Below are 15,939 nucleotides of genomic sequence, written 5' to 3' on the forward strand. Positions count from 1 at the left end.
CGTTGGGGGCAAGAGGTTGGATACTTCCGACTGAAGAAAAATTGCGAGGCTGCAGTGCAACCATTTGGGAAAAAAGACACTTCCCGTTTAAGATCTCAGATCTGAGATCTGAGATCTGAGATGTGGAAAGATCAGAAGGCGGCGCCGCAACCGATCGATTGATACAGATATTGGTGGTGATCTTGTACGATATTTCTCGTGAATTAATTGCTTTGGAGTTTTGGCCTGGGCCGCGTAAACGGTTTGAAATGTAGCTCACGATCACATGTCTCTGGGCCCGAAATGGAAACAAGTGCAACAGACTTTGCCACTTTGCCACTTTGCCACTTGGCCGGTGTGAAATAAATTGAGTAATTAGGCGGTGTCGGAGTCGGAGTCGGGATTTCGTGGCGAGTTGCAAGGAACTGGTTGTCCCAAGATCTGCTAGTTTGCCTTTTTGTCGTGGCAATTATTTGCCCAGTTTAAGTTTGTTTTTATTGCATTTCGATTAGTTTCGAATGGGTTTTCGACATGTATGTCGCAGCTAATTAAAAATACACACCGCGGAATTTTCTTACGCTCTTTTTGGGCGTTTTGGCCCGCCCGAAACGCGCACTAATTCAGTTAACAAGTTAATTTCCAGCCCGTCTGCCTTGGCAACCTTAAATGCCAAAAACCATGGCAACGCGAACTCGACACAACAAAGTTGCCAACAAAGTTGCCGGCGGCCAAAACAAATCGAAACACAATATCTGCAAGTTGCCTTTGAAGTTGAGCTTTTGGTCACGGTCCTGGAAAAACAGCAAGTAATCCATGTACGAGCCGGGAACGGAGCAGATCAACTGCAACGGCAGACTGATTGAATTGCCCACCTTGGAGGTTGTGCGTCCAGGTGAAGGAAATTCCCCACCATTTGCTCAAGAATTCACTTCATTGTCCTGTGTCCTGTGTTCTGTGTTCTGTGTTCTGTATCCTTCGTCCTTCGATTAGCTCCCAAAATGCCCAGCGACGCCAACATTGATTGGTTGCTCCACATTTATTTTACTCGCCGCGAATTCACGCGCTGCCGCCGACTCATCGAACGTGAGCTGAATCGCCATTTGAATCCCGAGTACCTGTACTTTGTCCAGGTGAGATGACGAAATCCAAGGACCAGTGTGATTCGCTTTGGTTAATGCCCGGTGTCTTTTCTAATTGATTGCCTTCGCCAGGGACTAATTGACCGTGAAGAGGGCAACCACATCGAGGCGCTCAGGCATTTGCAAAAATCCGCGGAACTCAATCCGAGGAACATCGAGACCTACAAGGAAATCGGCCGTACACTGTGGGTACCTCTTTTAATCCTCACTCAATTCACATATTTCTTTTTTTAATTATCCAAGCAGTTTTTCATTCAAAGGCGCTTTGAAGGATTTCATTTAAAGCCCAGTTCATTTACTGGATAATTAATCACAATCAGTTTTACTATTCCTATAACTCGTTTTTCGTGTGTTTTTAATCTACTTAGGATTATATAATTGGCCATAATAATGTTGAAGATTAAATGAATGTATGATTCAACTCAAATAATTTCGATTAAGTAATGGAACTTTAACGTTTACATACCCATTTCGAAAGCGGCTTAAAAGCTTGATGCCAACTCGTATTCGTTTCAGCTACATAATGGGCCGTTTTAGCCAGGCTCTGGGCGTTTTTCGGGAGGCGGAACAAAGGAGCAGCCGGCAGGACCACGAGATATACCACTATCTGGGTGAGCTTCTCTATAGAGCGGCCACGACCCAGAGTCAAAAGGAAGTGGCCAGCCAGCAGCAGGACGAGGCCAGGACCTACTTTGAGTTGGCCGTGCAATCCGGCCGCAAACTGGAGAGCTATGTTCGCCTGGCGGAGTTGTATCGCAAGGACAAGCAGTACCAAAAGGCCATTGAAGTCTTAGAGAACTGCCTACAGTTAGTAGTTAATCGCCTGTGCCTCGTCATTTTTTGAATGAATTGTATAAATTGGCCCCTTTCAGCTTGACTCCGGAGAACTCGGAGGTGCTGATTGAAATCAGTGTGCTGTACCTGAAAATCAACGAGACGCAAAAGGCTCACGATCGCTTGGCGGAAGTCGTCAGCATCGAACGGAAATGCTCGCCCAAGGGACTTTTGGCCTTTGGCGCCATTTTGCAGGTAAGTGTGGTGTATGTATTTATGTATTTACGTATTTATGTATTTCCTTTGCCACAATCTGCTTAATCGTATTTATGCCGAATTTGTGTGAATATTCTGTGAACAGTCGCGCAACGATGTCGATGGCGCCCTCAGCAAATACAGCCAAATCGCAAACGCTGAGCCGGAAATTGCCGAGCTGTGGAATAACATCGGATTGTGCTTTTTTAAGAAGCAGAAGTTCATTGTGGTAATGGAATGCCAAGATGGTGTATCACTTGTGCGGGCATTTAAATGTTTAATACCCTACAGGCCATTTCATCGCTGCGCAAATCCGTTTGGCTATCACCACTGAACTACAATGCCCTTTACAACCTCAGTTTAATCTACATTGCGTGTGAGTTGGCCAAAACCGAAGTGCACACTAAGTATTTATGTTGGGGAGTATTATCGTAGTATCAATCAAATTATCCTTGCTTGTGGGCAGATTTGTAAAGGGGGAAATAAATTATATTTAAACAGAGATTACTTATTTTGCAAATATCTCTGCATTCAAGCTGTTGATATGGAAATGTGCAGTCGCCATGTGCAGACATTAGCATTAGCATTCCAGATTTTATTTAATTCACTTGTTTAGTTTGTTTGAATATATAAAAATATTTTTTATTCTGCTCTTTATGAATAAACACAAGAGAATAATGATTTGGTTCTGTTTATATTGCATCTAAAATCAGAATAGTATTTTATAAAACAACGTAAATTCGGAGTAATAGCACTTAAGGATAGAATCACCTCGCAGGTTATCGTTTTCATTAATTCTCGATTAATGGTAGGTAAATAAAAGAAATGATATTTTAAAGCAATAGAAAGAAGACTGTTGGGTATAGATAGGACGCACAGACGGACGGACGGACATTGCCACGTGGACTCGGTTAGTGATCCTGATCAAAAATATACCCTTATACGGTCGGAAATGCTTCCTTCTTCATACTTTTCATACTTTTCAACAAACTTAGTATACCCCTTTAACCTACGAGCTATGGATATAAATAATACTGCGGAGCCCGCAAGCCGCAGGGTTCGAATTGTAGAATAAGAATGTATTCGTTATATATTTATTATTATTTAAAATATGAAAAGCAATTTTTCTAGATGAAAACAAAACCTCAGAACTTTTTGTACTATTAGAGAATCCTTTTGAAATGTCTCCTGCGCTTCGACAGTTTTAGAATTGGCGAATAACTGCTTGAAATTTGGTCGACATTTGTCTTTGTAATGCCTTAGTCAAAGAAAAATTGTTTCGAGCCAACTAAAAGCCAGCCAAATGAAACCCGAGTAAACAGAGACACAATGAAAGCAAACTGCATGAGAAGGTTGAATTTTGGGGACAAATAATCACTCGAGGCGTGCGAGGGACTCTATGGGTTGGGGGTTTTAATAAATTTCCTAACAGTAGCAGGACACATCCGAGCCGAAGGCATTTGTTACCCCTTTTCGCTCCTGCATTGTTGCCATTTGTTGCCATTTCTTGCCACTTCTTCCGTTAAGAAGCATCTGTTGTTTTCTATTTACCCCATCTTGGCTGCAGCTGAACAATACGCCAGTGCCTTTCACACGCTGGCCGCAGCTATAAACCTGCGCAAGGATAATGCCGAGTGCTTCATGCTCCTGGGCCGTAAGTCTGTACCCATGCACTCGAAAAATAAATATGTAGTTCAAAGCTATTAATAAGTAATATTCCCATCACTATTTGCACCTTTAATTATCTACCACATCACTTTCTATCATATAGTGTGCATATAAAAATATATATACGGCTTAACTGCTTAGCGTATCTTATCTTTAGGAAAAGCAGTTGACCAACCTCCCTTTTTGAATGTGTACGCTTTACCTAAAATAACAGCTTCTTCCTCCCCAACCCGCAGTTTGTTTGCGAAAGCTGGACGACTTGGAGAACGCGTTCGTGGCCCTCGAAAGGGCCAGTTCCATGGCAACGGGCCAACAGGGAGCCGGACGTAATCCCTTAGTTGTGCTGAACTTTGCCCTGTTTTGCTACGAAACAGGAAGATTGGCCTTGTCCACGGAGCAGTATAACCGGTTCATGAGCCAGGCCCAGGATCTTCTGCTGCCAACGGAAGTAAGTCGTCCGAAATACCACCATTCCCAGTGGATGTATGCAGTGGCACGTGAATAGAAAAAGAAATTCCACCGCATAATTGGCCAGAAAGTCCACCGAAATTACACCCACGAATTCCTAGCACCTTCGTTACATTGTGGACGAAACTCGCTCGAGACCAGATTTTATCAATCTTAATTTCCCGCAGTACAAGTTCCAAGCCACCAAGCTGAAATCCCTGCTGCGAATCTCGAATCAGGGCAATGGCATCCTGCTGGATTCCGCGGATATGGGGGAACCTGACTTGGGACAAAACCGGTCCACGGAACTCCTGCTGGACGAACTGCCACTGGAGGTGAATGCTGTCGTTAGTCAGAACTAGATGGTAACAGGATGGTAACTAGATGGTAAATAGATGGTAACTGAATGGTAGCTGAATGGTAACTAGATGGTAACTGGATGGTAACTAGATGGTAACTGCATGGTGGTAAAAGCAATAAACGATTCATTTGAATGCAACTCACATCAAACAATGCTTTTGAAAGTGTTCACATTTATTTATAAACAGTACAAGCGACTTAAAAAGTACTCAAAATATGGGTGTTCAATTAGCCAATGTAAAATGCATTGGCACTTTGTTGAAAACCAGCTAACGCCACACAATCAATATAGAATTCTCTCGTAGTTCCAGCTAAGAAGAAAGAGTAACTCGGGGCTCATTGAGTTCTTCAGTCCTCTTGGCATAGCTACAGTTTTGATGATGGATTCTTGTTTTTACATCTTATGGAAAAGTAAATGTCTCGTTTTTGTACAGCTCGCACTGACTTAGCCTATGAAACTTATGTTCTAATACGAATCTGAAACACCAACTGGCAAACTCATAAATGTATTAAATATAAAACGTAAGTGTAATTATTTGGAAATGAAATGGCACTTTGCGAAACAGCCAGATCACAAGCAGAATCAATTTCTAAACCGATCGATGCGCCAGTCAACCCCTTAGTTCTATATCTAAAAGTAAACCTTTGTGGAAATCATCCGATCAACTGATCATTAGTCCCACACTCACAGTTTCTCATAGTTGTTATTTAAGATAGCGAAACTTTTATAAAGTTCATGGTTTAGAAAATGGTTTCAAATTCAAAGCCGGACAAGAACATCTTGGATGTCCCCCACCCACTTCATTCCTCATCCACCCTCATGGATGGATCACATCTAAAGCCCAATTAGACGCAAGTCGTGGTAACACGGGTCAGCCTGGTCATTTCGGTGCTGCCAAAGTGCCGCTTCATGAAGAGCGACCGGAAGGTGGTCCGGAACTGTTTCGACATCAGTCCGTACAGCACGAATCCCACGGCGGCGTTGATCAGGGCCAGCAGGTCCATCAGCTCTCCAAATGGCGGATAGCAGTGGGCGAAGAAGCACTTCTCCATCACCCCGGACAGCAGACCAAGAAGTCCCTGCGGAAACTCCGTGATCAGAAACAGAACCAGCACCGCAACCAGCAGAAGGGTAGTTCGATCGTTGCGGCGATCACAGCGCGGCGGCCTAAAATGAAAATTGTAGACAAATTTATACTAAAGATGGGAAATCACAAAGTATATATCTTACACAACGATAAATATAGAAGGGGATAGGGGAACTACTCTAATATTGTAGGGGCTTTTAACCGCACTTTCAATCTATGTTTGGAAAACGGGTTTTAGGTGTACCGATCCCTGCGACAAAGAACCCTGAACATTGAAACTATAAGAGATTCGACTAAATCCGAGCGTTAGAACGTAGGAAATACTGAGATTATAGAAACTTGTAGCTCACTACGGTAATAGCGAATTCCTAGCCCTAAAGAGGTGTGTGTGTGTACTTACTTCTTGGATTTCGATTCGTTCAGATTAAGCTGGATGGCATACTTGGCAGGATTGTTGTAATCCCTCAGCTTCAAGCGACGCCTCGATGCCTCGCACAACACATGCATGAGTACTGCACTGATCACAATTAGTATGCCGCACGGCAGAAGTTTGATGAGCACGGAATGTATCCAGAAGTTGAATCTGCAAAGGATTTTAAAAGTACCAAAGCAACCACTTGAAAACTGATTTCATGAGGGTCGAGCTTTTGTCCTAAAAGCCTTGAGCATTGCTCCTGCTTTCGCAGAATACATGAATGCTATCAGACTTCTTATGCATGCGCACCTGTAGAGCGCCGAGTCCTTGTCGAAGTAGACGTGATACATGGCCTCCGAGTTGAGCTTGTCCACGTCGTACGTCTCCCGCACCTGGAACACAAAGTACGTGGGCAGGCAGAGGATCGGCGAGAGGATGAAGGGCAGGAGGATCGCCTCCCGGGAATGTGCTAGCAGGAAGTTGGCACAGCCCCCGTTCGGATGTCTGTGGAATAGAGACGGTAACATTTGGCTATAAACAAAAGACGGGGGAAGAGAAGAGAAGCCACATTGCCACAATGATGTGGTAGTCACATTAGCCGGATGTCAGTTCGAATTGCGGATGCGGATTATCATGATGAATGTGAACCGGAGACAAACTCTACATGGATGACGGCGAGTTCCGGGGTAAGTCATGCAAAAGCTGGCCGAAGGATCTTCTCACCTGATAGCCACATACCGCCACACCGCTAGCGTCACTGTCAGTCCAATGGAGATCGTATGCAGGATCTGGGTGAAGTGCATGTGGACCAGCAGGCAAACCGCCCAGGTGTAGCTCAAATCCTTTTCACCTGCAACAGCATCCCAAGGTTAAATAATAAGGAATCACTATTAAATATGAATTTTTAAAATAACAAGATCAGAAAATCGACTATCAGATACTCATTACTCAACTAAAGGAAGTTCTAGGGGATTGCAGATATGCACGCATGTAATTGGGAATAGGTGAGCTTAACTAAGTGTACCATTTACCCTGTTACTATGCAACGAGAATACTAACTAGTCATTATAGTCCAGGTTATAGTGAAATATATTACTAAAAGTATGCTTACCTGGCCCCATGTAGATGTACTGATACGATGTATAGGGTATATACTCCAGCATCACAAACATGTCGGCCACAGCCAGCCACTTGAGAATGTTGTTTATGGGCGTCTTGGCCATTTCCTTTCTGGTCAGGACCATTATGTTCAGGATGTTTGCTATTGTCCCGAAAATGCAAATCTAGGTGATTTAAAGAAACAAGAAGAATCCACATGAAATGCGTCCTTTGTCAAATCGAAACTCTTTCTTTCGACTGAATGCACTCCCCTTGGACACCAAAGTGGATGAATATTGTATTTACTCAGCTCGTGAGCAGCAACTCAACTCAAATTTCGTGACCTTTCGTATTTGCATTTTTTAATATTGCTCAGGCAAGCACAAAATGGCACTACCGAAAACGAAGTTTGTCTCAGAGTTTAGTGAAATTTAATGAAAGCAATAAATCTAAATTTTTCAACTGTATTTCCTTTATTGTATTTCATTTAAAAAGGTGGGCTTTAGACAAGGTTCGAGAAACGGAACAGGCCGTCTGCTTCAAACGCAAAAAGGCTTATGACTGACAATTATAATGAAAAAACTCATTATCGCCTCAACGCCTTAACTATATCTAATATAATTTACATCCTTTTCAAAAAATCCCTGAATGGGCAACCCGGACGAAAACAAAAGACCGAGATTCCCGTCCTCTAATTTGATTTGTGATTTTGATGGTGCAGCTGAGCGCATTAAATAACTTTAATTCGAAAAAAGGATGACTACCCAGGACTTAGGCATGAGTTCAAAGGTAAGAAGTCCCTTACATTCATCAGTGGTCTGTCGGCGAAAGGCTCTGTGAAACTTGGCCTGGCCTCCCTGGCCCATCATTAGTCAAAAGATTCCTTTGTTTTGGCCGACTTTTTGGGTTTCTATTGGGGTTGCATTGGGCGATGTTCCTAATACTCACCATCAGTGACACGTATCCATGGATGCTGTTGTAGGCCCGCAACCAGTTGTATATTTCCCCCTGACAATATCCCTGGCATTCATCCACCTGTGCAGTCATGTTCTTCATCTGGAACTCCTGCCACAGCTTCACGAACTTCTCGATGTCGGTGCTGGTGAGATGGTAGTTCTTCAGGACCGTGTCGTTCAGAGGGGGCCGCGGATTCAAATGGGTATGCCCCATTTGGCTGCCGGTGTCCTGCATCATTGCAGACCGATTAGCTCCTGTCTTGTGATGATTACTAATTAGAAACTGAAACAAGTGTGGAATTTTTATTAGAAAGTGGATTTTGTCCTTTAAGATCACAGCTAACACCTTTCTTCTAAAGCGTTATCAAATATGATTGCCTATTACTTATTTCTTTCAAAGGTTTTCATGTCATCTAAGTGGGAAGTATTTCTGCTTATTTAGCTTAGACTCTGAGTTGCATAAAGGAATATTAACATACAATTTTAACATCTAATTTTCCTTTACTTTGGGTTTATCTATGACGTTTTTTAATTATGGGCATATGGTGTCGAAATTGCTACTGCAGCTCCTCAAAACGATAAACAATTTTGAATGGACAAAGTAGAGCTGCAGTGAGCTGAGCAAACCTGTCCAAATGTCCACCTGTGAATCAAAGCTACCTGGGCGTTGTAGGCAATTAATTGGCACCGCACTTGAATACAGAAGCAGCCCCATTAATACACATACTTTTCGAAAGAACTACACACTTTTTGTGTCTAGGTATAAGGCGACAAATGCTGACTAAGCTAGTAAAAAATAATGAAGGCAATAAGTTTATGATTTATTACTCATTACATTATAATGTTTGTGGAGTCTGTGGAATGCACATTCAGTAAACAATTAAATTCAGAATAAAATGTGAATGGTAAGTGGTAAGTGGTTGGTTGTCCGTCCGTCTGACTGTCCGTCCGTATGAACGTTAAGATCTCAGGAACTATGATAGCTATAACGTCAAGACTTAGCATGCACACTTTTTCACTCTTATGCTTGAATATCCTTCATTAATTTCTTCCAGTGCAAAAGTTATGTTGGCATATGACACTACCACCCCGGATCACTCAGTTGGCCGAATCAGAGTCGACGTGTCCACACGTCGTCGAAGGTGTTGCATTTGGCTAATGGCGCGCACAAATCGAAGTCCGAATCTGAATACAAATCCTGTTCGCAACTCATTTCGCAACTTAAACGCTTGGCCGGACTTCGGTCGATTGCATTGCTCCGTTCAATATGCATATTAGGGTAACTCAAAAATGTCCAATGTAGTTCCACCGAACTGAAACCAACTGCCAGTCAATCCAATGTCTGTCTGCCATTTGATGTTGATCGATTGGCCTTTCGCTTTCGTCGAACGTTAACTTCTGTTGCGTTGTGGGCAATTACTAGTTATTTCCACACATTCAATCAAAATGAAATTGGTACCAAAAAACTCATTTCATTTCGACCATTTCAGTGTTCAGTCTCCTCTACTGGAAGCATCTTTCTGCAACTGCCGATGCAATCAAAGGGACATTTTAGGAGGCAATAATGACAGGTAACTAGGCAATTATTAAGTTCGGGGAGACTCTGGTGAACCAAGCACCGACTATTGGATACCCGTTAGAATAGAAGATGGCACACTAGAACCCCATTGCTGCGATTACATTGCTTGTTGACCACTCTCATTTACCATCGTAAACCCTGAAATCTTAACTTATTAAAGTAGATAAGTAAAGTAAGATGGACATGACTCGATTTAAGCTTTGTTTAAATTTTTTCGCCAAGTTTAGAAATTTTCTTTGTCCCTGCCACTGCACGCAAGTTCCTGGGACTCGCCTCCTATTCACAAAGCTCGTGGCCATGAGCAACATGTCTGAACAGGTGGCGCACCCACAAAGGATACGCCCAAGCTCCCACAAAGGACGAAAAAAGTAACGCCACCAACTGACAGCTGCAGATAAACAGCAGTAGTGCTCCAGAACGTCCTTTGCCGCTCTCGTTCCTCATTTTCCGCCATTTGCGGGGCCGTTAATTAACATTTCGCTAGGCAGATAAGTGTTTTTACACTCAGAAAACTGTATAACGGAACCAATCAAATCGTATCATAAAATATAGCACAAATGTATCAGAGAGAAGTTGAACTCCGTGTCTTTTTTAGTAAGATAACAAAGTGTTATTTATACTAAATTATAAAGATTTGTTGCTAATATCAGAGTAATTGTTTAGAAAACTTTGTTCACTAATCTTCATGAAGAGATATAACTTTCGTAAACTAAAAATATTTTCAAAAGTAAGATAGTAATTGTTTCGAGTGCTCACAGCTGTATAAGTTCGTTTTCTCATTTTTTATTGCCACATTTCCGGCGGAAGTATTAGATAAAGTGGGAGAGCGAGGGAGAGAAGGACCCTTATCAGATACAGCTCGGGCCATATAAACCCCGCTGGGCCAATTGGCTCAACGATCCACAGCTTAGCTCCCCGCCGCTTCTGGCCCACCAGAAAGCCCAATTATTGAGGTCGTTAAGTGCTACTACCACTAACTACCACTAACTACCACTAGAGCGCTCCATATCCACTGAGAATCTAGCAAAGCCATACATTTACCTATGACTTAAAGTGTCATTTTCAATTAGACCAGACAAGCGGTGTCCATCATTTGTGGCTGTCGCCGGCAGGCAAATGCGAAATGGTTTTCAGTTATGTCACTGCTGTTGAAGGCATAATGAAACTACTGCCCAGGGCAAATTTACTTAATCCATTGGTTGGCAGTCTTATTTGCACAGCCTTGTCCTGATTTTACTAGATTCCAGACGGGACAAATACCCACTTGTTTGAATACCCCTCATTATTCATACTCAAACTTACATGCATTTTTTTTTTGTGCTGTATTCAAAGATATTGTACCTTCAGGTTGGCAAAATGTAGTTATTTTTCCCAGCTTTGAATGCCAATAACAGGAAATCGGATTCTTTCCATTACGTTTTTAAAAACTAATGCATATTTCCAATTGATTGTAGTGTTTAGCGAGTAATGGAGTTGTTCATAACTCAGATAATCGGGCACATCCACAATTGCTGACAAGTGGCTGCCAGATGGAAATTATTGTTATTAATGGCTTTGGCATTTAGTACTAAAGATGAACACATTGACCACAGCAGCGGCTAATAAATTGAGGCGCCTATGGCTATTGGCACTCAAAGTGAGTACTCCAAATAATTTGCTGAATTAAAAAACAATTTATGTGGACTGGCTATGGCGTTCCGTCGGATACTCAGATACATTCGGCCCCACTCGGATACGCACAAGCACAAGCGCACAAGCACACACATCTATCTATCTATATATCTATCTATCTATCTACATATCTACAAGTGTGTTTCTTGAGTCGCTCGGCTTGTTTGTGCAATTTTGGCTTGATGTGGGCATATTTTTCTCGATGCGTGTGTCTTGTGCGAATTTTACTTTATTTTTGGGCCTAAATAGTTTTCGCCTAATGAGTGCGTTTGACTTAGTTTTGAGTGAGTTTCTAACAATCCGAATGGTATAAATAACCAGGTTCTGGCTGCCAGCGTCGTTAGTTGAATTAAAGCCAGTGGTGTGCGAACAGTTTCAAGTCGAGTTACACATAAATCCTAAATAGACCAGCAACATGAAGTTCACTGTAAGCTTTGCCATAGCTGAGAATATATTTCAAAGAAACAATATTCACTCAAGAATGTGCAATAATCCTTTTCCTTTTCCCGCTCATCCTCGTCAAATACCGATGAAAATGGTTTGGAAACGGCGCAGCTGCTCCTGCTCATCGCCAGCTTGGCCTGCATCCTGGCCGCACCTGCTCCCTCCGCCGAGGAGCAGCAGGAGTCCTCTGTGAAGGCAAAGCGAGGCTTGTCTTTGGGCCTCGGCTACCACGCCCCTCTGGTCACCCACTCGCACTACATAGCGGCCCCCACGGTGGTGCACCATGCCCCAATCATATCGCATGCCCCACTCATATCGCATGCCCCGCTCATCTCCCACGCCCCGCTGATTGCCCACCACCCAGTGTCTTCGCTCTCCTACCATCTGCCCACCTACCACTCCATCCACCACTTCTAATCAGGCGCGCACGTGAGGCGGAGGATCAATTAGACACCATTGTAGTGCAACAGCATTCCCGAAACCCGAAACATTCGCACGTGCATCCGATTTGCTGCCCAAAAAATCCCCCATTGCTTTGTAAATAAACGTTGAAGTCGAACCGTGTCTTAATTCCATTTAAAATGTTTTCAATTAAGCTCTAAAACCACTTTCCCCACTCAACACTCAACACATTTCGCCAAAACTTCCTACTTCGTCAGTAGGCTTCGAAAAAAAAACGCAGTTTATTGTTTTGGAGATGGAAATTGTGTTTTCAAACGTTGCAAGTTGTTTTTCGCCAGGCCACGAGTGAAACTTGGACTGAAACCAATCAGAAATGCAAGTTGTGGCAAGTGCCGCAAGTGGACTTCTAGACCCCCAGCTTGGGGCAGAAGTAATCCCCAGTAGTTAAACACTTCTAGTTACGCACCACCAGCGAAATTATAGACATTAGACTGCCACATTATGGCCAAGATTGTGCAGAACTGCAGTTGGTTGCGCTCTAGAACGGCACTAAGTGCTGCCATTTTGCAGGCAACAGCTCTGGGATCCAATTAAAAGGGGTTCAAAGGAAGGCATTGTGGGTCACTAAGCGCATTCCATGCAAGTTACGACGCACTTATTCTGCACATAGTGAATATTTTAGGAGAGAATCTTACATGTTTGAAATATTTATGATGCAATGGTGTCCTTAGAAACGAGGATAAGCTTAGGGTTTAAATCAATAACTTCCAATTTGTCATTAATCGAACTTTTTATTTTGCCTTTTCGCTTACTTACTTAGCTTGAGAAGTTTACATGTATTCAAAACTTCCACTAAAGTTATTTTGTATTTATTACAAATGTGATTTATTTGCACTGAATTCTTCCTACAGCTAGAGAAACTTAAAATCGTCCATTAGAAATGTTTGAAATGAAATCCGCAAACCGCCAACCGCAAACCGCCGCACCTCGACTTTAGTCCGAGAAGCTGTCGCTCCAGTAAGTGGTGGTTGGTGGTGCTACCGCCTTGAAAAGATCCCGTCCTTCGCCGGGACGGCGTTTGTTGCTGTTGTTGCCGTGATGGCCCATGCGGTCCTCCTTGCTGCGCGGCTCCTGCTTGATGCGCGACTGCTCATCCTTGATGCGAACGGTCTCCTCCTTGTGCCGCTGACAGCCGACGGCCTGGTGACGCTGCAGTCGCTGCTGGGTGAGGAAGGTCCGCTGGCAGCGCTTGCACTCGTAAATGAAGCCGTGCTCGTCGTGACGCTGGGCCATATGGTGCTTCAGTTCCGCGCGCAGGCGGAATATCTTGGGACACAGCTCGCAGCGGAAGTGGGCGCGCTCCTGCTCGTGCCGTTGCATGTGCGTCTTATAGGCCCACTCCACCTTGAACTTCTTGCCGCAAATGGGGCAGGCATGCTCTATTCTTTCGTGAGTCTTGCGGTGAAGCACATAGGATTGTTTGCGCGAGAACGTCAAGTCGCAGTTGGGACACTCAAATGGACCCACTGAAGCCGTCGACGAGGGCTGGTATTTCCTCTTCTGGGCGCTTGAAGGCTCCCCATCGCTGTCCGTGCCTCTCTTGAGCGGTTTTTTTCGAGGACGCCCGCGTGGTCCGGGCTTCTTTTTCTCCTTCTTCTCACTGGCATCGGAGTCGGCAGAGTCGCTGTCTGCACTTGTGGTTCCGGCCACATCGGATACCTTAAACTCATCGTCAAGCTCGTCCTCATCCTCGCTGGAATCGGTGACAGGTGCGTCTATGACCACATAGCCGCGGGGTCTGCGCACTTTATTCTTGCTTCTGGACAAGCGCTTGCGCAGCTCCTGGTCCGTGGTCTCCAGCTGCTTCCTCAGCTGTATGGCAATAGTAAGGCTGCCCATGCACTTGGTGCATATGAATTGCGGCATAAAGTCCTTGGGCAAAATCGAGACATTAGGACAGATGACCAGCAGCATGTCCGCGGGCGTGGCATCGATTTGCTTCTTGAACAGGCAGACTAGCTCTTCCTTGCTGGTGCACACGCGGCACTGGTTCTCGTCCACGGGCTCCTCCTTCTTGCGCTCCCTTACGGGCACATCGGCCAGATCGCCAGGTTCATCGCCAGTGATTAGTTCACCCTCTGCATCGGTGGCGGTCTCGAATTCCTGGTCGATTTCCTCGACTTCTTCGGTGGGCTCCTCATCCTCATCGATGGCGTCCTCGTCCTCTTCAATGGCCTCGTCGCCTTCTTCGGTGCCGTCCTCCTCTTCCAGCTTCTCTGCTTCGTCTTCGTCATCTGCGTCGGCCTCGTCGGCCTCGTCGCCATCCTTTTCGCCCTCGTCGTTCTCATCCAACTTATTATCTTCGTGTAAATGAGTGGCTTCCTTCTCCTTGTCGGTGTCTTTTTCACCTGCCTCTCCGGATATTTCCTTGGAAACATTATCTTTAGCTGCAGCTTCTTGCAAATCCTGCTTATTGCTTGCTTCCTGGCAACCTTCAGTGGCTTTCTCCGGTTGCGGTGCCTCGGTTTCCTCCTCCTGCGGCATCTCGCCATCCAGATACTCCGCCTCGCCCATCTCCGCGTCCCCATCCGCAGTTGCACCGGCATCGTCCTGGAAAATAAATAAAAATACACAAACATACAAATATATATGAGTTTCGCAAGCGTTTCAGGGTCTTTTGAGCCGGGCACACCTCGAGGTAATCCATAATCTGTCCCACGGTTCCGGAGACGCCATCGTCGGCGGAACCCACCGACTTGGCCGCCAAATCCTGCCGCGGTTGCGGTTGCTCTGGGTGCTCAGCACGCTCCCGGGGGTTTTCGCGCTGCTCTCCGTTGGTTTCCGCCAGGGGCGTTATGTCGGCTTCCATTTTCGCAGTATTTTCCTTACTTCCAGAGAGAAATGTTTGCAAGTGGAGGGGGGAGTCTTCTTTTTTTGGCGGGGCACCGGCGACTTTGTCGTTTTTCACTTGAACGCTGCGATTTCTTGGCGCGCACTTGATTTTCGGCTAGTGTTCCACTTTCGTTTGCACAAATTCACATTCCTGGCACTTTTCTATATAATACTCGGCCGGAAAATGCAATTCGAGTTGCAGTTTTTTCACAGCGTTACAATTTTTTTACTTGCAGCCATATTGGATAAGTATAGGTACACAGCTGTTTGTCATCGGCAATCGATAGTTGTGCGCATGCCCACTGGCAATCGATAACGTGCGCACGGTTGCACGGCGGGCGCGTAATTTGAAAAGTAAAGGAAAGTCGTTATTTAAGGAGTGCTCGCAAATAACCAGTTTAGAAACTCGAAACGGAAGTGTGAAACAATAAAAGCGAAAAAAATTTAAGAGAAAGCGCAAAATGTCAGTTGTACATGTATTTCCCTTTTCTAAAGAGAAGCCTACGCGCGTGTTTGCAATAAAAGTGGGTACAAAACATAGGCCACCCCCTTAAACCGCCTTAAAAGCAGCCGCTTGAAACAAAAAGCATGTCGTCTTGACTTTGCAACACGGCGAAATAAAAATTACGTGATTTGCATAATTTTTCACCCGCTGCTGTGCGCATTAATTTGAGTAATGCCTCTTACATTCAGCATCACATTCACCATGCAACACTTTCTTTTTCCTTTTGCCGCAGCACTTAATCTGGCTTTTAGAATTCCATGCCTGAAA

The 15,939-nt window shown here is 44.4% G+C and overlaps 4 protein-coding genes across 6 annotated transcripts in view; 2 read left to right on the forward strand and 2 right to left on the reverse strand.

Moving 5' to 3' along the window:
• The first annotated feature begins 792 nt into the window (after positions 1-792).
• On the forward strand, positions 793-4,691 carry LOC120457809 (Bardet-Biedl syndrome 4 protein homolog). Its single transcript, XM_044006808.1, has 10 exons — positions 793-871; positions 970-1,109; positions 1,191-1,303; positions 1,635-1,925; positions 1,991-2,147; positions 2,254-2,376; positions 2,439-2,523; positions 3,715-3,801; positions 4,052-4,263; positions 4,451-4,691. The coding sequence occupies exons 1-10, from the start codon at positions 793-795 to the stop codon at positions 4,622-4,624; spliced, it is 1,461 nt and encodes a 486-aa protein (XP_043862743.1). The 3' UTR covers positions 4,625-4,691.
• Positions 4,692-4,803: 112 nt separating this feature from the next.
• LOC120457810 (G-protein coupled receptor dmsr-1) overlaps positions 4,804-15,939 on the reverse strand; it is a 31,790-nt gene continuing 20,654 nt past the window's right edge. For all 3 annotated transcript variants that reach the window (XM_044006821.1, XM_044006820.1, XM_039645307.2), the window contains 6 exons: positions 8,172-8,462; positions 7,237-7,408; positions 6,849-6,975; positions 6,435-6,629; positions 6,111-6,293; positions 4,804-5,790 (listed from right to left, as the gene is read on the reverse strand). In XM_044006821.1, the coding sequence (XP_043862756.1) occupies positions 5,469-5,790; positions 6,111-6,293; positions 6,435-6,629; positions 6,849-6,975; positions 7,237-7,408; positions 8,172-8,417 (1,245 nt within the window). In that variant the 5' untranslated portion in view covers positions 8,418-8,462 and the 3' untranslated portion in view covers positions 4,804-5,468. The remainder of the gene's footprint in view (positions 5,791-6,110; positions 6,294-6,434; positions 6,630-6,848; positions 6,976-7,236; positions 7,409-8,171; positions 8,463-15,939) is intronic.
• LOC120457811 lies at positions 11,793-12,425 on the forward strand. Its single transcript, XM_039645308.2, has 2 exons — positions 11,793-11,856; positions 11,985-12,425. Exons 1-2 carry the CDS (start codon positions 11,845-11,847, stop codon positions 12,288-12,290), a joined length of 318 nt encoding a protein of 105 aa, XP_039501242.2. The 5' UTR covers positions 11,793-11,844; the 3' UTR covers positions 12,291-12,425.
• Positions 13,047-15,437, reverse strand: LOC120457808 (zinc finger protein 316). Its single transcript, XM_039645304.2, has 2 exons — positions 14,968-15,437; positions 13,047-14,885 (listed from the first exon to the last, which is right to left on the reverse strand). Exons 1-2 carry the CDS (start codon positions 15,142-15,144, stop codon positions 13,269-13,271), a joined length of 1,794 nt encoding a protein of 597 aa, XP_039501238.2. The 5' UTR covers positions 15,145-15,437; the 3' UTR covers positions 13,047-13,268.

The sequence above is a fragment of the Drosophila santomea genome, unplaced genomic scaffold (genome assembly GCF_016746245.2).
Source record: "Drosophila santomea strain STO CAGO 1482 unplaced genomic scaffold, Prin_Dsan_1.1 Segkk79_quiver_pilon_misjoin1_scaf, whole genome shotgun sequence".
Lineage (NCBI taxonomy): Eukaryota > Metazoa > Arthropoda > Insecta > Diptera > Drosophilidae > Drosophila > Drosophila santomea.